General features: G+C 43.9%; 1 protein-coding gene across 1 annotated transcript in view; it reads right to left on the reverse strand.

Annotated features, from left to right (window-relative positions):
• The window catches only part of PCNT (pericentrin), a gene marked incomplete at both ends in the record, with an annotated part of 35,645 nt that extends 15,966 nt beyond the window's left edge, over positions 1–19,679 (reverse strand). The window contains 10 exons of the mRNA XM_009080551.1: positions 418–647; positions 7,378–7,521; positions 8,003–8,165; positions 9,381–9,592; positions 10,014–10,228; positions 11,019–11,170; positions 12,132–12,278; positions 15,036–15,200; positions 17,323–17,556; positions 19,103–19,679. Coding sequence (XP_009078799.1) covers positions 418–647; positions 7,378–7,521; positions 8,003–8,165; positions 9,381–9,592; positions 10,014–10,228; positions 11,019–11,170; positions 12,132–12,278; positions 15,036–15,200; positions 17,323–17,556; positions 19,103–19,679 — 2,239 coding nt within the window. The remainder of the gene's footprint in view (positions 1–417; positions 648–7,377; positions 7,522–8,002; positions 8,166–9,380; positions 9,593–10,013; positions 10,229–11,018; positions 11,171–12,131; positions 12,279–15,035; positions 15,201–17,322; positions 17,557–19,102) is intronic.
• Between the last annotated feature and the right edge of the window lie 811 nt (positions 19,680–20,490).

The raw sequence follows: 20,490 nt of genomic DNA on the forward strand, positions 1-20,490 counted from the left end.
CTTGTTCCTGGCAGCCAGAGAGAGTGAAAATGTTCTTTAAGACACTTTGCATTTCACTGCAATATTGAGTACAAGAATAATTTGGGGTTTGCTTTTGTGGTGAAGAAACTGTACTGATTTAAAAGTAATGAACAACTTTTATAGTCCTGAAAGCATATCTACAGTTACAGGGAAAGAAAAACTCACTTTTTTGCCTGCAATGGACAAACAAAACCACAACTATCAATTAATAAACTGGAAAAATTACCATGCACTACCTTTTTTTTTTTCTTTTATGAGGCTAAAATACCAAGGTCTTAATTTAAAACAAACCAGAAAATATCTCATTTTAGGAACCATCTTCCAAGTCTCAGTCACAAACCAGGAAGACATTTATCCCCTCCAAACCCATGGAGATGTGGTCCTAAGTTTACTTACGTCCATGAACTGTCGCTGATTTTTAAGCTGTTTTTCAAGAACTTGGATTTGCTGTTTTAACTCTGCAACCTCCAGTAACCGTGCAGAGAGGTCTTGGTTACTGAGCAACTGTTCTTCCAGTTCCACCTCCAAAACCTTCATTTGAGAGCGTAAGTTGGAATGGTCCTTTTCTGCCTGACACTGAAGCTCTAATTTCTCCTTGGATAAAAATTCTACTTCCTTGAGTAGGCCTGAATAAGAACACAAAAATAATACAACTTGTCAGGGCACAAAAATCAAATATTTCAGATGAGATCAAATTCAGGTACTTTGGACAGCATCGAAACACAGAAAAAAACTTCTGAGATGGGCTGTAAGAGAATTCTGATCCATGACTGTCAGTGAGGCCTCCAAAAGCCATTTCTGATGTGACTATTGTATGAGGTAATAAAGGAGGCCACAGGCATCTGTTCCCAATCCTGAAGTTAGAGATATTCTAGGTACTTAGAAAGTTTTCACCTTCTCCCCTGGAGACCTCACAGTTCCAGAGAGCCTCATCTCACCTGACAGGAATCCTTTGAGTTCACTCCCTAGGTCCTTGCCCTGGTTTCACACTCTTCCTGCCCCAGAGGCTCTTTACAAGCCACATCAGATCTTCAATCCTCCAAATTCACACCATTCCAGGTGTGCTCCATCCCCACGTTTAAGCCCCACACACCTCTGTCAGCCACCTAGTCTGTCATACCCACCCTTCACCGCTCTATCCCAAATCTTTGCCTCCCTTCTGTCCCAAATCTCTGCTTAACCAAGTCATCCAACATAGAATTCTCAATTCCTCCAAACTCTCCTGCCAAAATCCTTCTTAGACATCCAATATCTGGCCTTGTGCCATGCTGGATACTGCTGGTGACATCTATCCTGGTGAGTTAGCACCTGGTCCATCTCTCCAGTGGCCACTACTGCCCAGCCCAACCCTGAGGTTAGCTGCTGTGAGCAGGCAAAGTTAATATATTCCTCTGAACCTGAGTGGGGATTAAAATCCACAGAAAAATCATGCTTACTACAGAAAATCAGTCCAGCTCTGAGGTTACAAAGTGAAGAAACACCTGGGAAAAAAGATAGCATGTTTCCCCTACACAGACAGCAAAAGAAATACCCCAAATATGAAAACATACATAGCTCAAATTGTTTAAGTTATCAAGAGCTGCTGCTTGCAGTTCTGGTGTCCTCAACATAAGGAGGACATGGAAATGTTGGAGCCAGTCCAGAGGAGGCCACAAAGTTGATAAGAGGACTGGAGCATTTCCCCTATGAAGACAGGCTGAGGAAGTTGGGGCTGTTCAGCCTGGAGAAGAGAAGGTTGTGTGGAGACCCCAGATCTGAAGGGGCTACAAGGAGCTGGAGAGGGACTCTGTGTTAGGAACTGCAATGTTAAGACAAGGGGTAATGGGTTCAAACTGAAGGAGGGAAAGTCTAGGTTGGATGTGAGAGAAAAGTGTTTTTCTGTGAGGGTGATGAGACACTGGCACAGGTTGCCCAGGGATGTGGTGGCTGCCCTGACCCTGGTGGTGTTCAAGGCCAGGTTGGATGAGCCTTGAGCAACCTGATCTAGTGAGGAGGTGTCCCTGCCCACGGCAGGGGTGTGGGACTAGATGACCTGTAAGGTCCATTCTAACCCCTAAATTCTATGATTCTACAATTCTATGAAGTAACCCGAGCATGAAGACAGATGTCTTTCTGTTTTATATCAAAGCAAGGTCCTGCAAGTGCTCATTTTAATTTTAAAATGATCATAGGTCAAAAGTAAGTCTATGACTCCACAAGGACCCTAAGTGGTCATCCTGCCCAGTTTCCAGAAGGGGCAATTCCCTTTCTGAAGCGTGACCAGATTTCTTACCTAACATCACTGCAAGCTGCTCTTACAAACCTTTGAAAGCAAAAGCGATACCACAGCCTGCTTAGAATAGTTTTTCTAGGGTTTCACTATCCACAGGTATTTAATTACACTTCTAGACACTTAAAAATAAGCAAAACGAATCATAAACATCTCCACATTCATGCTTAAAAGAGCATGTGTTACAGGCTTGGAATGATGCAAGGTTTACACCAAACACTGGGAGAATGTCACCTTGGTGAGGATAATGGAACAGAATGTGCAGGATCTGTGAAGTCTCTGAATCTGGAAGTCAAAGAGGCTGGACAAATAGACACAAGGACAATAGATTCTGGTTTTGGACAAAACTATGGACTGCATGAGCTCTCAATGTCCACAGCAACCCTGTGATTCCATGGTATACTCACCTTCGTCTCCTACTGCAGCAACCACACTTTCTCGGCATAAAGACAATATTAAAATATGCGAGAAAAAAACGGAGGTTAATTGAGCAAATGAAAACTTAGCAGATATGCAACTGCACCAGGTTCCATAACCCCTTGACAAATTTGCTAAGTACCCATGGCAGCTTTGAAACCGACTGAAATGGACATAAGATTGCTCATTAGTCTCTCAAGTTCTTCAAGACATGCAGCACACATGTACACGGCCAACATGGGAGCACAGCACACCCAGCTGAGGGAAATAAAACCCATTTCGGTTTGCAGTCACTCTAGACAATGTGTTAGACAACGTGCCCTCCCTTACACCTGGGTACACTGGCACTGGCTCCTCCTGCAGTTTGCTATTGGCTGATAAACACAAACCCCAGGATTAATGAGGAACTGCTGGAGATACACACCCAGACTACACATCATAAAAGCCTCTAACCCTGGGAAGTATTCTGCCTTTGAGTAATAACATTGTAGTTGCAACAACACTTCACTCCAAGTCCTAATTTTGCATCTACAAGTACCAAGAGCCATAGTCTATCATAGAAACATAGAATTTAGGGGTTGGAATGGACCTTACAGATCATCTAGTTTCACCCCCCTGCCATGGGCAGCTCACTACATCAGGTTGTTCAAGGCCTCATCCAACCTGGCCTTGAACACTGCCAGGGTCACGGCAGCCACCACATCCCTGGGCAACCTGTGCCAGCGTCTCACCACCCTCACAGGAAAAATACTTTTTTCTAATATCTAACCTAAACATCCCCTCTTTCAGTTTGAATCCATTACCCCTTCTCCTATCACTTCAGTTCCTAACACAGAGTCCCTCAGGCTCCTTGTAGGCCCTTCAGATATTGAAAAGTTGCTATTGTGTCTCCAGACAACCTTCTCTTCTCCAGGCTGAACAGCCCTAACTCCCTCAGCCTGTCTTCATAGGGGAGATGCTCCAGTCCTCTTAGTAACTTTGTGGCCTCCTCTGGACTTGCTCTAACAGCAGTTCCATGTCCTTATGTTGAGGACACCAGAACTGTGTGCAGTATTCCAGGTGGGTCTCACAAGAGCAGAGTAGAGGGGCAGAATCACCTCTTTTGACCTGCTGCCCACACTCCTTTGGATGCAGTTATAACAATGGCACAATCACCATGCCACACTCCCTGCTTTTCCTAGCACTGTGCTAAATAATCCCAAACAATAATGGCAAGTTCATTAAGCTGTGGATGTAACTCAGGCTCTGGTAGCATGCATTAAATGAAGAGTGTCCCCGAGCTTCTCTCCCACTCCCCCTGGAGCAGGATTGGATATATCACGTGTCATATGCATCATGAGCTGCAACAGAGCAAGCAATCCATGGCTGAAACACACAGAGAAAAGCCAACAATTGTCTGAATTCCATTAGGAGACTCAATCCCAGGCACAGCTGCACAACTGAGAATGTCTTTTGCCAAGAGCTGAGATTTGCCAGGCAGGAAGTGGGAAAAATGGGAATAAAATAGCACTCTAGTGTACTTGCTGAGACATGGGGAACAGGGGAGGGCAAGGTTCAGTGTGCACAGATATTTGTGCACCTACAGGAAGGTCATGTAGGTAGACTGATCCCACAAGAAGAGAACTGACACTTGGGAAAACAAGCACAGGAGTTTATCCTATGAAACATGGTCATTCGTGAGTCCGTGACTTCTTTTTAGCCTCCAAAGGAACACTAGTGGTTTCTGAGGAACAAAATACTGGTTAGGTAACACCAAGCTACAGTCATGGTCACCTCCTCAGAGGGAAATGCAAGTTAATGGAAAAAAGTGATGAGGCAAACAGATTTTACCTGGAATCAGCAAAGTTTCATAGACAGCAGGTATCAAGTTTTGGCAACCTCAGTAAGTCTGACCAGTTTTTTGAGCGGTTCTTTCTTTTTTTTTTTTTTTTTTTTTGAGTGTTTTTTTCTTTAAGCACATGTTCCCCAAGTGTATAAATAGAATTGCAAGCAACACAAATAGATCCTCAGTTCACAGATTTGTGTCTTTGTATGGACAAACCTGCTGTTTCATTACTTTTAATGAAAACCATGCAGTTCCCCTCAGGTAAGGTCCCAGCACACTCCTCCCCCCGCCCAAGGTCATCAGCAAATGTCAAGCTCCACCCTGAGTGTATTTAACTAGCAAGGCCATTCTACTCACATTAGTATTCCACATCAGAAGCAGGAGGAGGTGTCAGCTTTTCAAGGAATAAGCCACGTCAATCAACTCCCAACAATAAGAGTTAAATTTATCGTGTTTTCCACAGACTACAAACAATTCCAAAACAGAGGAAGCGTACTACAAATGGTTGGGGTGGAAGAAAAGGGATGAGTTTTAGGACTCAGCACTCACTGAGCAAATACTGCTGGTAAGAGCAGGACTGGAGCTCCTGTGAGAATGTCAGTCCCAAAATACATCGTAACCAGCTCCGTTCTACATTCCTTCTCATTCAGAATGCAGCAGTAAATCTCAGGGCAGTGAGCTAGTTACCAAAAATAAGTTCAATAAAAATAGTGTTTGACAGAGATCTGAATGGACAGAAGAAATAAAGATACAGTAACGGGCAAAACAGCTCCGTGCAGCTATGTGACTCGCACAGGGATTTACCTAGCTAAGTCTTTATTCACCTGAGGGATTTGGTTTGTCCAGCTCACACCCTGAGGGAAAAGAAAAAGCCTAGAAACAAGAGACAGTGAATATGAAAGAGAACATATCTATGAATTTCTATGTGTATGTAAATCAAGTTAAACTAAAAAAATTATAGGAGAATTATCTTTTGAGTAGACCACAAAACAATCACAGCAACCATGAATGTATCAGATCTCAGTGTTTGCCACTCAGGAGTGAAGTCTGCACTTAGCTTGGGAGAGAAGCATAATAGAAATGCCTCTTTCAATCTGGCATCTACAAATTTCACTTCACTGCTAGATTCCAAAGTTAGTACAGAGCTCTGTGGATCCTTATTGTTTAGTCTTGGTTTCCTCTTTTCTCCCATAACCAGCCTTCTGTACCACTCTGCTCTCCTCTTCCTTTTCCAGACCTACCAGTCCATTGTTAGATTTCTCTAGGCTCCCTTAGACTTAGAATCATATCATCAGGGAATCATAGAACTTAGGGACTGGAATGGACCTTACAGATCAAGTCCCAACCCCCTGCCATGGACAAGGACACCTCCTCACTAGACCAGGTTGCTCAAGGCCTTATCCAGCCTGGCCCTGAACACTGCCAGGGTTGGGGCAGCCACCACATCCCTGGGCAACCTGTGCCAGTGTCTCACCACCCTCACAGGGAAGAACTTCACAACCTCATATCCAACCTAGACTTCCCCTCCTTCAGTTTGATCCCATTACCCCTTGTCCTATCACTGCAGTTCCTAACACAGAGTCCCTCTCCAGCTCCCTTGTAGCCCCTTCAGATATCGAAAAGTTGCTCTGAGGTCTTCTCTTCTCCAGGCTGAACAGCCCCAACTCCCTCAGCCTGTCCTCATAGGGGAGATGCTCTAGTCCTCTTAGCAACTTTGTGGCCTCCTCTGGACTTGCTCCAACAGTTCCATGTCCTTCTTATGCTGAGGACACCAGAACTGTGTGCAGTATTCCAGGTGGGTCTCACAAGAGCAGAGGGTGAGAATCACCTCTTTTGACCTGCTGCCCACACTCCTTTGGATGCAGCCCAGGATTGGATTGGCTTTCTGGGCTGAGCTCACACTGCAGCTCATGGGGAGCTTCTCATCCACTGTCACTCCCAAGTCCTTCTCCTCACTGCTGGTTTCAATTCCTTCCCCACACAACCTGTAGCTGTGCCTGGCATTGCCATGGCCCAGATGTAGGACCTTGCACTTCATTTTGTTGAACTACATGCGGTTTGCATTGGCCACCTCTCAAACCTGTCAAGGTCATATCCCATACTTACGTGCACCTACTTACCCAAGTCTGATTTGGTCTTTCAGTGGCTATATCCAGCTTGCACTGCGTCACCCTTTACACAAAAATGTAAGACCCTTGCTTCACGTTATCCTTCCCAACAGTACTACCTCATTCGGCTTTTCCAACCCATATACTTTCCTTTTAAAGCCTAAATAGACTTTGCGCTTGATCACTAAGATCTTCCCAGTCACCCTTACTGATCATGTGTGTGAGCAGAGGAAGAGCTTCTGTCTAAACCTGAGTACACATCATCACCATAATGTCTTCATAATTCAAATTATTTTCCAGGACAAGTTTATTTGTTCTGTCATTACTAAGCTCTCTCCTTAGCCCTGGAAGCAGCCAAAAGCCTTGAAGCTCCAACTCTTCTCTCTGACCGTAGTGCCAAAGAACCAGCATTTCAGTTACTAACTAGGTGCCAATTACCTGTTGCAACTAACTATCTGGAGTTAACACACGTCTCATTTCTCAAACACTTCCCCATGCTAACTATGGATACAACTACAGCAGTACTCTTTATTAACAGTACTATCATCTTACAAGCAAAGGAACAACTGCTTTATTTTGCTTTCTGCTCTACAGGAAGACCTGCTAGGTTCTGTACCAGTCTGAGCTGCTCACTACGTCATCAAACCAAACATAGGGACATTAGAGAAACACATTGCAGTGTGCCCTGACTGGAGACAGCGTGGTTTTCCTCTAATGAGGCCATACCCACTCCTCACCAAGAATTGCTTGCTCCTGGGTTAGCTTCTGGAAGCATTCGCGCATGTTCTCCAGCTCCACAACGAGGCGACGCTCCGATTCCTCTTTCAGGTTCAAGGCCTCTTCCAATGCAGCTTTTTCTGCAACGTAGCCTTCGATAATGCCTAGAAAGGCAAAGCCACAGTGCAAATAAAGTCCAACTCATCTATTGGGAAGAAGCAACTTGAAAATATTAGCAAACAATTTTTGGCAAACAATGGAAGGTGAAGTAGAAAGCAAGAATTGAAAGCTGATTGAAGTTTTCACTGTAGCTAGGCTTTTGGAAGTACCTTAAGGAACAAAATGTACCAGCTAATGTCTTCCAACAGATTTCATGAGGCTGCCATGCCACAAAACATCTCCAAACCTGCAGAATACATACTGGGATCATTAAGCTTTGAGGGCCTGGGATCAGCTCACAACACAGGACAGCCAGACACATCCACTGCTGAAGGCTGAGGTTGAAAGAAAGATTCTCCAGAAAGTAATATCAAACATTTGATTCAGAGCCCAAGAAATCCAGGACACAAAAAGTGCATCATAGATATTGGGAAGAATGAGCTATGAGTAAATGACACTGAAATCTCCTTATATTGATTTCCTTACCCTCTGCTTTATGAAGCTCCAGTGCCAGCTGAGTCTTGGCCTCACTCTCCTCACTGAGGCACTCCATCAGCTCCTGGTGCTGACTCACCACCTGGGCCGTCTCCTGATTTCGGCGGCCGAATTCCTCTTCAAACTGTGCATGGTTTTCATGCATTTTCTCCAGCTACAAGTGAACAAATTGCCCTGGCATCAGACCTTGGATGCATATGCAATGTAATAAGACTGCAGACATTTAAACAAAAACCTTCTTAATTTTTAAACAACATTTATGCATTAATGTCCAAGTTTGGAAGTTTCACTCTAGTACTAGGTTGGCTTTGCCTAAAAGCTCTGGACACTTTGGTGAATCCCTATACTTGCATATCAGGATTTTTGCAACAAATCTTCCTTAGGAACAAAAGTTTCTTTAATGTGCATAAAAAGAAATACCTCCCTGTTGGCTAAACTGCTCCTCAGCCACTTGAAATTCAAAGCATCCTTACACTTAAATTGCTCAACAGATTCAGGCAGTGAAGTCCACACATCATCAGGTGTCCAAGGTACACCACAAGTAAGCACAGTATGCTTGAACACAGGCCACCTCAAACCTAGATCTGCTATGGCTTGGGCAAGTGCTCTAAGCACAAGTTAACTGTGTGCTAGTGGAACCAGCAGCAGTACCTAAAAGTACAAATTTAAGCCCCTCATTCTAGGATGGAGTTTTTTAAGGTGGTGAACACTCATTTTACACAGACATTTATCTCTGGGTTTCACAAAGTACATGGTGAGTAGATTAATTTCAGACATGCTCCTTCCCTTCATATTCTCTCTTAAGTTAGGGGCTTCCTTACTCAACAAGCTAATTACTGCAGCACTAAATTCAGTCCTCTAGATGTAGAGAGTACTCGTGCATCTGCCTCAGATTTGCAGTCTGACAGTCTAAACCCAGAATGGAAATATTCAAGTGCTTTTCTGATATAGAGTCCCAGCTCCTTTTGTCACAATTAAACAGTGTATAAATCAAATGATGTTTGTTTGCCGCTTTCTACACATTCCCAAAACATTTTAACATCAGATTGAGTTTTCCTGAACCCGTTTATCAATGTTGAATTGGCACTGATGGGAAGTGTGACAAAAAAACCTCAAAATACTTCAGTCTTGGTCTCCTAAATGCATCTAAAATCCTAGTTTAAATCTACAAACAACTTCTTGCCTTCCCATAGCATCTGCTAGAAGGCAAAATACACAGCCTTAAAACTGACCTCACATTTTTAGTGTCACACAGAGAATCACAGAATCATGAAATGGATCTTAAAGACCATGCAATTCCACCTGCCTGCCATGGGCAGGGACACCTTCCACTAGAACAGGTTGCTGTACATAGGTTAAAAAGATTTACCTGTTTAGTTGACTCTGTAACCAGTTCCAGAAGTCTCTCCACTGCAGTGTGTAAACGATGACAAATTTTCAGTATCATCTCTTCGTTTTCATATGCCAACTCTGGCTTTGCAAAAATACTTTCACATAAGTATTGGCTCAACTCAGAGCCCTCATCAGTCCCTGGAGACAGCTGGTTGTGTTCTGTGAGAGTTTCTTCAAGCAGCTCCTCTACTGAAAACAAGCAAGCTATTTAAAACCACAAAAATGACAGCTAGGCACAGAACTGGTTACTCAGACAACTGACACCAGACAGTGACATTGGCTGGTTCTGGAGATGTACTACAAGCTGAAAACTTGGACACATCAACAATTCAATGCTAAAAAATCAAGAGGGTTTTTCACAACATTTGGGAATATTCATAGAATCAGAATCATAGGATTCAGGGGTTGGAATGGACCTTACAGGTCCACTTAGTCCCAATCCCCTACCCTGGACAGGGACACCTCACTTAGGTGTGGAGTGACCTCACAGGACACAAATATTGTGACAACAGGTATCTTCCTTCTGAACTTCATCCACATGACAGAAAATGAAAAGGTATTTTTCAAGAACACGAATTGACTACATTCAGGTTTGCAGCTTTGGACTCACCTTTTTCCAGGTGATGCTTTTCTTTGGCTTTGAAATATTGCATGAATCCCATTTCTTCTATAATACTGAGAGTTCCTCTGGAATCTCCAGATGCCAGACTGTCATCGAGGCAAAGACCAATCTTGCTACAGATAAGGTCCTCAATAGCTATTGTGGCCTTCACCAATTCCATGAGCAATTTCCAAACATGGTGATAAGATTCCTGCAGTTTTTCCCTAGAACAAAAGCACATTGAACACTTCAAAACATGCAGCACCTGTTCTGAAAGACACTTTGAAACTACAGAAACGTGACAATCTAGAAAGGAGATCTTGCCATGGTTTGATCTTTATCAGTGAAGGCGATTCACAAAACAGAAAGGTCATTTTCAAAGAGCTGGTTCAGCAAAACAACTTGGTCTTCTCCACAGGTAGATCATACTGCAGCCAGCAGCAATCTCAGTCTTCTACACCCATGGAAGCAGCAGTAAGGAGGATACAGATACTATAGTAAAGATGATGTGACATGAAAATAACTAGGAGTGTTGGGGCAGAGCCGACAGCATAAATCACATTTTAGGGTTAAGAAAAACAAAAAGCCAATTTCTTAACTATGAGAGAGGGAATTCTTGAAGCTGATTCAACATGACAGCCTTCCTAACCAATGTATTCCCACAACACGTCAAACTAATCTACATTGCACCAAAAGCCTCTGTCACAGAACCTTTCCCCATTTTTTAAGTTTTTTCCAAGATTAGAGACAGTGAAAACCCCAAACTACTAAAAAGTCTTCAGCACACTGCAAGAAAAAGAGCAAGAAAAAAACCCAACTTGCTTTCCATGTCAAAATAGGTTGGCAATGGAAAAAAAAAAAATCTCAAAAAAAGCTGGGAATAAAACCAATATATCATCATCCTACACTATTAATTTGAGCTAGCTTCATTTTCCTGGTTACTGATTCTTTATGAGGAGTGAGAAAACAAGCAAGCAAGCAAAAAAAGGATTATGTAACCAAAGATGAACAAACCTTTCCCCCTTGTATTGCTCAATATCAGATCTCAACAAGGCTACCAAATTCCCTTCTTCCTGGTTTTCCCTGTCCCGCCGCTGAAGGAGTGTCTCCAGCTCAGAGTTGGTCTCCTCTATTTCATGCTTTAAAGACTCCACTTCCTTTTCCAGCTGTGGAAATACAGTGACAATGCAACAAAGTCAACAATTTTGGCTACATTTTGCCTTAGAAACACTTCCTGAAAACAAGTTCCTGGAAAAATGGCTTATCTCCTCATATTTGTATGTTCAGATGATACCTCTATCTGACCAAAACATATGTGTATACACGAATAAAAATACATGTGTGTGTACCCACATCTACCTCCAGATTTGGCTGCCAAACAAATGAGACCCATTTTGTTAGAAACTCTGTCTCATTTATGAGGAGAGGCTGAGGGAGCTGGGGTTGTTTAGCCTGGAGAAGAGGAGGCTCAGGGGAGATCTTATCACCCTCTACAACTCCCTGAGACAAGAGGTTGGAGTCAGGTGGGATTGGTTTCTTCTCACAGGCAACCAGCAGGAGGACAAGAGGGCACAGACTCAAGCTCTGCCAGGGGAGGTTTAGGTTGCATATAAGGAAGAGGTTTTTCTATGGAGTGTGTGATCAGGCATTGGAATGTGCTGCCCAGGGAGGTGGTGGATTCACTATCCCTGGAGGTTTTGAAGATGAGACTGGATGTGGCATTTAGTGCCATGGTCTAGTAACCACGGTAGGGTTGGACTTGATGATCTTTCTTGGAGGTCCTGTCCAGCCTGGTTGATTCTATGATAAATATGCCAACAATTAAGACAAAATATCTATTTGGGAGGAAGCTGCATAGAAAGAAAAGCATTATGATCCCGTGCCAACCTTCTCACCCCACACCAAATCCTGCCAGAGCTGGACACAATAAAGCATTACCAGTAAGGAATTCTTAGTGTCACTTCCAGTGTTTCCCCTGAACAGAAAGGCCTAACAGAGCAGTCTAATATAGCACAGTACTATATATGCAGTCCCTCTATATGCACCTCGAGACAGGACAGAGCATTGTGCTAAAATACAACCCCAACAATACATTTAAAATCTAGGCTGAAAACATTTTCCATGCACCTGGGTGATTATTGCTGCCTTTTCTTGCAGCTGGGCTGATAACATCTCCTGCTCCTTTTGGTGAGCAGCCTGTGCCTTCTTGCTCTCCTGAACAAACACCTGCTCCTTGTCATGCAGTGACGCCTTCTTTTCAGCTTCAAATTCATCCTGCAGAAATCACACATTCTTGGATTTACAAAGAGAGGGGAAAAAACCACATGCCACCACCATTCTCCCAAAAAAATCTCAACCAAACACCCACCTCACACCCTTTTTTTGGCATTCTTTAGAAGTACACATTCTACCTCTGACATTAACTAGCAGTAACTTAGACAGTTAACACTCCCAATCAACAAAACCATGCTGAAACTATGATAAAAATCAAAAATAGTGTGGCCAGGAGGACCAGGGCAGTGATTGTCCCTGTGTGCTCAGCACTGGTGAGGCATTTCAAGTCCTGCATCCAGTTCTGGGTCCCTCACTTCAAGAGAGACATTGAGGGCTTGGAGCATGTTCAGAGAAGGGCATGGAGCTGGAGTAGGCTCCTATGAGGAACTGCTGAGGGAGCTGAGATTGTTTGGCTTGGAGAAAAGGAGGCTCAGGGGGGACCTTCTCGCTCTCCTCCTGACAGGAGGTTGTAGCCAGGTGGGGTCAGGCTCTGCTCCCAGAGAACAAGTGACAGGACTAGAGGACACAGCCTCAAGCTGCACCAGGGGAGGTTCAGGTTGGACATCAGGAAGAATTTCTTCACAGAAAGGGTTGTTAAACATTGGAAGGGGCTGCCCAGGGAGGTGGTGGAGTCATCATCCCTGGAGATATTCAGGAAATTACTGGACATGGCACTTAGTGCTTTGGTCTAGTTGACAAGGTGGTGATTGGTCACAGGTTGGACTTGATCTTGGAGGTCTTTTCCTACCTAAATGCTTCTGTGAAAGCACTTTGAAGGAAGCCACTATTAGACATCCCCCACTCCTGCATCAGCAAATAAGGGAGGTAAAACAAGGTCCTGGCATCTCCTCCCGAAGAGAATCATAGAATCATTTTGGCTGGGAAAGCCTTCTAAGACGACCAAGTCCAACCATTAACCCAGCACTCCCAGAAGTCCACCACTAAGCCATGTCTCTAAGCACCACACCCATACTCCTTTTTGAACATTTCCAGGGACAGTGACTCCACCGCTGCCCTGGGCAGCCTATGCCAGTGCTTGACCACTCTTTCAGTGAAGAAATTTTCCCTAATACCGTTCTAAATCTCCACTGGTACAACTAGAGGCTATTTCCTCTGGTCCTGTCATTTGTTCCCTGTGAAAAGAGCCTGACTCCCACCTGGCTACAACCATCAGGGAGTTTTAGAGAGCAAGAAGGTCCCCCATGAGCCTCCTTTCCTCCAGGCTGAACACTTCCAGCTCCATCAGCCACTCCTTAGAGGACCTGAGCTTTAGATCCTACCCCAGCTCTGCTGCCTTTCTCTGGACATGCTGAAGAGACTAAGCCAAAAGGCTAAAAGGAATCCAGATTAGTAGTTGTTTCTGCAACACCAGAACTGGGACATAATCACAGTACAAAAACAAAACAGACAATTTGATTTATGACCACCAATACACTCCAAGGTCAAGAAAACAGTTTTTCCTCAGGGCATGAAATAAGACCTCAGAGCAGAACACAGTCACCTGAGTTGACCTGGATCCTTTGTGGTAGACTAAGCCAGTCCTTGCACAGTGCTTAGCAGTTAGGATGGTAAAAATTAACAGACACAAAGGAGTAGGAGGACTTTGCTTGACCTAGGACATAGAATTTGTGGACAAAGTCTGCGGAACAGCCTGCCTATTCTTCTCAGAAGCAGTGCATCCACTTCCAGAGTATGTTAGACTACAAGGAGCAACTCTGAGTACATAAAATCTGCTAGGGGTGGCAGAACAAAGGAAGCAAGAAAACTGATTGGCATAAAAAGAACTGCATAAATGAGCACGGGGGAGTGGGCAGGGGAAGGCTGGTCATGAAGAACTGTATCAGCCCACAGTGCAGCTCAGACTAGCACTGCAAAGAGATCTATGGAGTCTCTCCTAGGACAGAAGACAGGTTGCCAAGTTCACAAGGAAAAAAACCCCGTAGACAGCACTACTGGCAGGACAATTAGACCTGGCCGAATTTCCAGAAAAAATGAGCTTTATGGTGTACTAATTAAGGCAGCACAAGAGAGAGAAAAACAGGAATCACATCTGGAGTATCTGTATAACACTCAGCCTGGTCCCAGCTCCTGTGGGCCCAAGGCTGGGGTTCAGCTAAGGGCAGCAATGCCAAATACACCTGCAGCAGCTTTTCAGGACACACTCCTGGTGTGTGTCTCCATTTCAACACAGAGAACATGATCAAGACTCCAGAAGGTCAGAGGTAGGAAACATCTTGAAGATGCTTATCCTGATGAAAATTTGGAACTCAAGTGATGAAGCCATGAAAGCAGAGATTAAGAACAACAACAATAAAATATCTCAAAGAGCTCACTGTCACCACACACTTGGTAAAAGCTTAGATAGCACTGAACATATAAACAAGAGTGCAGCTGAAACAGGCTGACAGGCCAAGGGCCCAGTCTCTGCAGACAGCAAGAAAAAGTCTTAAATGTCACACTATACAAGGAATGCTGCTTAAAGCAAATATGTTCTGCTGATTATTCTGATTCTGTTTGAAGGACACCCCTTCACATCCAGTTCTGGACTGTAAGATAACCACGTGGTAAACACAGCTCCTCACAGAACACTGCTTTGTTTCCAGTGCTGCTTCCCTAGTTCTAACACAGTGAACTACAAAGAGATCTAACTCAGACTGTCATTTTAGAGGCTGAAGAACAAAAATCTATACCAATTGCTTTTCTTAGGTGAAACACACTCCCAGTGCATATCAGGAGTGCATTTGCACCAGAGCCCACCTTCAGCTGTGCAATCTGCTGCTCCAGCAGCATCTCCGACTGACACTTCAACAGCTCAATCTCCTCCTGGAACTGAAGCTGCTGCTTCAATTTTATCTCCTCAAATTGAGCCAGAAGAGCTGTTCGCACAGATTCGACTTCAGAGGCTGATGCAGAAGCATAAAGCTGCAGACAAGGAAGGGACACAAAATACTTTAGATATAGTTTGAGAATTAAGGGAGAAATAAAACCAAACCAAAGCCATCAAGCTCGACCAAATTCCTAAGAGTATGTTCATAATCCCCGAAGTCATACAGAGTTGGTGACTATCCTCCAGCAGTAAGGAGACAGACTTGGGAATGACAGTGGATGAGAAGCTCACCATGAGCTGCAGTGTGAGCTCAGCCCAGAAAGCCAATCCAATCCTGGGCTGCGTCCAAAGGAGGAGTGTGGGCAGCAGGTCAAAAGAGGGGATTCTGCCCTTCTACTCTGCTCTCATGAGACCCGACCCGAATACTGCACACAGTTCTGGTGTCCTCAGCATAAGAAGGACATGGAACTGTTGGAGCAAGTCCAGAGGAGGCCACAAAGTTGCTAAGAGGACTGGAGCACCTCCCCTATGAGGACAGGCTGAGGGAGTTGGGGCTGTTCAGCCTGGAGAAGAGAAGACTGTGTGGAGAACTCAGAGCAACTTTTCAGTATCTGAAGGGGCTACAAGGGAGCTGGAAAGGGACTTTGTGTTAGGAACTGCAGTGATAGGACAAGGGGTAATGGGTTCAAACCTAAGGAGGAGAAGTTTGGTTAGATACTAAAAAGTTTTTTCTTGTGAGGGTGGTGAGACACTGGCACTGGTTGCCCAGGGATGTGGTGGCTGCCCTGACCCTGGTGGTGTTCAAGGCCAGGCTGGATGAGGCCTTGAGCAACCGGATCTAGGGAGGAGATGTCCCTGCCCATGGTAGGGGGTTGGGACTAGATGATCTGTAAGGTCCATTCCAACCCTAAATTCTATGATCATGCTGGGTATGGAGAAAGCAAGTTGATAAAAATAGATACGAAGCAACAAGATACAAGATATTAAGTAAGTATCTCCTGTATCCATGAGACCACCCAGTCAGACTAACAAAGTACTCCAGACCTATTGTTTCCAACAGATACTTCCCTAAGAGAAATTTAAAGAAATAAGGAGGAAAGATGGGGAGAGAACCACAGGGAGAGCACAGAATCATAGAATTTAAGGGGTGGAATGGACCTTACAGATCATCTAATCCCACCCTTCCCTGCCATGGGCGCATTAGTTAGATGTGATTTCTCTTGTTCAAATGGGAGCAAAGATTTAATGCAGTTATACTGTGAGATACAACAGAGAAAGGTTTGAGGTTTTTGTGTTCACTTGGGTTTTTCTCTTATTACTACCTCTAAGTGGAGTCACTGTAGTTGACAGACTAGACAAATTCTGCTTCTAGGACGAAGGGCTTAAAAACTGAATAACCATTAGAACCTCCCAGAACACCAAACAAACTACCTTCCTAGGCAATCTATTTTTCCAGAAGCAATTGAGAGTTACTTGGAACACTATCCAATTTTCAAGTCAGAAAGTGAAAAAGCAGAAGTTAACTATATTTTAACTTCACATATGTTATGTAGTTATAGCTGGATAAAGCTCATTTTTGGTGACATCTCCTGCTTAATGAATATAACCTAGAAAAGTGAAGAGCCTTGATCAGTCTTGGCTGTTCGTATCCACAGCAGGCAGACTGCATAAAGGACTGAACAAATAGAAGATCTTGTTTCATTTCTATGCTGAAAGAGAACTTAGTGTGATGATTACTTTGATAAGGCTATAAAAATTGAACATCAAGCTTACAGACAAGCTTTCCCAACATGAAGACACAGAAAAGCTTTCAGAGCAAGAGGAAAACTTCCAAACTTCACTGAGAAATCCTACTTGGAAAAGAATTACCTGCTGTCATTTCTCTAAGGGAAGAATTAATCAGTGTGAGAAGAAGTATATATTAGCACTGGTTTGCCACTTATAAAAACTTGAGGTGAGCAGTTACTTTCCACAAGCGGTTAATGACCAGAATTGCTGCCCATGAGCTTCAAATCAAAATGGCAGTTTTAAAATTTTGGGTTAAATACAGCAGGATCTCCAAAGAAAGCTAGTCCAGCCCCCTCCATCTCCTCCAGAAAGGGAGTAACACAAACATGGGCTTAAATTACCTAGGTATACAGCCTTACTTCTGAGGTCAAAATTTACTTTGGCTAAAGTATGGATTATTTTGGGTTTGGGTATTAGTAGCATTCTGACCTCTTGCTCATGTTCATGCTGTGCTTTCAGTTTCCCCAATTCTTTTTCCAGCTCCCTGGAGTACTCTTCCTTATGCTTCTTAATTTCTGCCTCATGAAGATCCTGAAGCTCCTGGAGTGCTTTTCTGTGCTTTTCCTCCATATGGAACACTTCCTCATGTAACAGAACCAGAGCCAGACGTTTCTCTTCTTCCAGCAACTGCCGTTGATTTCGAAGAGCTGCGTTCAAATCATCCTGTGAAAGCATTAATTTTAAAAGGGGAGAAAAAACCAAAGTAAGTCCAAATACCTTTGCAACCCATTTGTAAAACACGTCTTCCTGTTGGAAAAACCCTGTAAGAAAACAGGAAAAATATTGCCTCAGGAATGAGGCAACATACACCTAGAAGCATAGAATACACATAGAAGCATAGAATTTTAGGGGTTGGAATGGACCTTATAGATCATCCAGTTTCAACCCCCTGCCACGGGCAGGGACACCTCCTCACTAGATCAGGTTGCTCAAGGCTCATCCAGCCTGGCCTTGAACATTACCATGGTCGGGGCAGCTACCACATCCCTGGGCAACCTGTGCCAGTGTCTCAGCACCCTCACAGGAAAAACGTCTTTCTAATATCTAACCTAAACTTCCCCTCCTACAATTTGAGTCCATTACCCCTTATCCTGTTACTGTAGTTCCTAACACACAGTCCCTCACCAGCTCCCTTGGAGGCCCTCCAGGTATTGAAAGGTTGCTCTGGGGCTGAACAGCCCCAACTCCCTCAGCCTGTCCTCATAGGGGAGATGCTCCAGTCCTCTTAGTAACTTTGTGGCCTCCTCTGGACTTGCTGCAACAGTTCCATGTCCTTCTTACACTGAGGACATCAGAACTGTGTGCAGTATTACAGGTGGGGTCTCACAAGTGCAGAGGGGCAGAATCACCTCTTTTGACCTGCTGCCCACACTCCTTTGGATGCAGCCCAGGATTGGATTGGCTTTCTGGGCTGAGCTCACACTGCAGCTCATGGGGAGCTTCTCATCCACTGTCACTCCCAAGTCCTTCTCCTCACTGCTGGTTTCAATTCCTTCCCCACACAACCTGTAGCTGTGCCTGGCATTGCCATGGCCCAGATGTAGGACCTTGCACTTAGCTTTGTTGAACTTCATGAAGTTTGCATTGTTCCACCTCTCCAGCCTGTAAAGGTCCCTCTGGATGGCACATCCCTTCCCTCCAGCTGTGACTGCCCCACACACTTGGTGTGGTCAGTGATCTTGCTGAGGCTGCACTCAATCCACTGTCCATATCCCCAGCAAGGATGTGGAAGAGTACATATGCTCTATGGCACTGAAATGGGTTTATTTTTTTATCTAGCAAATGTTTTGTAAATCCTCTATTCTTAGGGAGGTTCTTTAGATTCCTAGAGATGTGACTTAACCTCTGGAATGACATTTGCTTTGCTCTAATCTCTCTGAAGAATTACATGGTAACTATCAGGCAGAGTAGCTCTGAGCCACAAAATGGAGAACCTCCAGCCTGAATTATGCTCAAAGATTTACCTCATTTACAGCCTTTCCACACACTGAAACTGAAAACTCAGTAGACTGAGCATTCAGGGCAGGGAGTGACAGATGGACTGAATTTTCAGCTTGAGCCTCCTATTTCAGCTCACAATATGAGTACACACAGGTGTTAGTGCTGGCACAAAGAGGTTGTAGAATTACAACCCAAGAACAAAGGAAAAAGGTGATTCCACACAATGTACCATGAAATTTCACCTTCTGTGCCAGGTTTTCTGACCCACCTTATGAGCTTCTTCAGCTTCAACAGCCATGGCTTTAAGCTTTTCCATATGAACAGTAGCTAGCTCAATCTTCAAATTGTTTTGGCAAAGCTGAAGTTCTTCAGCATGCTTTAATTTCAGCATCTCCACCTCCTGAACCAGGTGTGCTTGGTGCATTTTCTCCTGTTCGTGGAGCTTTTCTGTGTGCTGCAGCTGTAGCTTCTCCAGAGCCTGAGTATGCTCATCTCTTATATTCTGAATTTCAGACAAGTAGGACAACTCCAAGGAATCCAGATTTGACAAGTGTTTAGCCTCCAGCTCATCAGTTTGGGCCTGATGCTTTGCCTGTAGTTCAACAACACAAGATTTCAGCTGAATCTGATGTTTACTTTCCAGCGTAGATTTAAGTGTCTCAATTTCAGCTTGGTGCTTTGTCTGAAACTCAGCTGTCAGAGACAAAATTTGCTGCTTATGCTCCTCCTGCAACTGCTGACTTTGTAGTTCCAGCTCATCCACATGTTTCTTTTTCAGCTCTTGGAGAAGAACCTCTTGCTCAGTTGTGAATTTTTGAGTCATAGCTTTGTGCTCCTCCATAAACCTGTATTATTTCCAAGAAAGGTAAGGGACTATGGTCAAAAAGGCACAAATTTGTTTGGATTCTTTAAATACTTGAACTAATAAATAACATTTCAAGGACAATAAATAGGCCTTACTTCGTCTCCACAAATTTTACTTTGTGGTTCAAGCACAGAAGTAAATTCAAAGCAAGCCACAATGACTTCATAGCACTTAATCAAAAGTTTCTGACCCGTGACTTGGTAGTATCTGGTGATTACTAGGGACTGGCACCACTATTCACTTACTAATACAAAGCAACATCTTTGGGAAAACATTGCCACATGAGAGCCCCTAGGACTTGGTATGCACATTGCTACGGCTCAAACATGCTGCCTGCAAGTAAAGGAGCTGTCACAACAAACACCTCCAAACGCATCTGTTGAAGACAGACATAGAACCACTGTGGAAGTACATGTTGGGATCCTTGGGGGGTTCTCCAAACTCAGCTGAGGTCTGCTTAAAGCTTGAGGCAGAAGATTTAGTATCTGAAGCGCTGCCATTTATTGTACTCAGTAACTTCTGGATTTTTGAACACAGACACAAATAATAATAAATCAATCAGTCATTCAAAAGTTAAGTTTCTGCTCTCAGTGTTTTCTTACTGTCATGATTTCCCCACTTTTGTTCCGTGAGCATATGTTTGGGGAGGAAAGAAGGGATAATTTGAAGCAATGTGTAGCAAATGCAAACATACTTGTTTGAATATTTCCTTTCATACACGTAAAACAGCAGGTGTAGAAGGGGAGGAAAAACTGAGAAGTTCCAGCCTTCATAGAATCATAGAATCAACC

The sequence above is a fragment of the Acanthisitta chloris genome, unplaced genomic scaffold (assembly GCF_000695815.1).
Source record: "Acanthisitta chloris isolate BGI_N310 unplaced genomic scaffold, ASM69581v1 scaffold1498, whole genome shotgun sequence".
Taxonomy (NCBI): Eukaryota; Metazoa; Chordata; class Aves; order Passeriformes; family Acanthisittidae; genus Acanthisitta; species Acanthisitta chloris.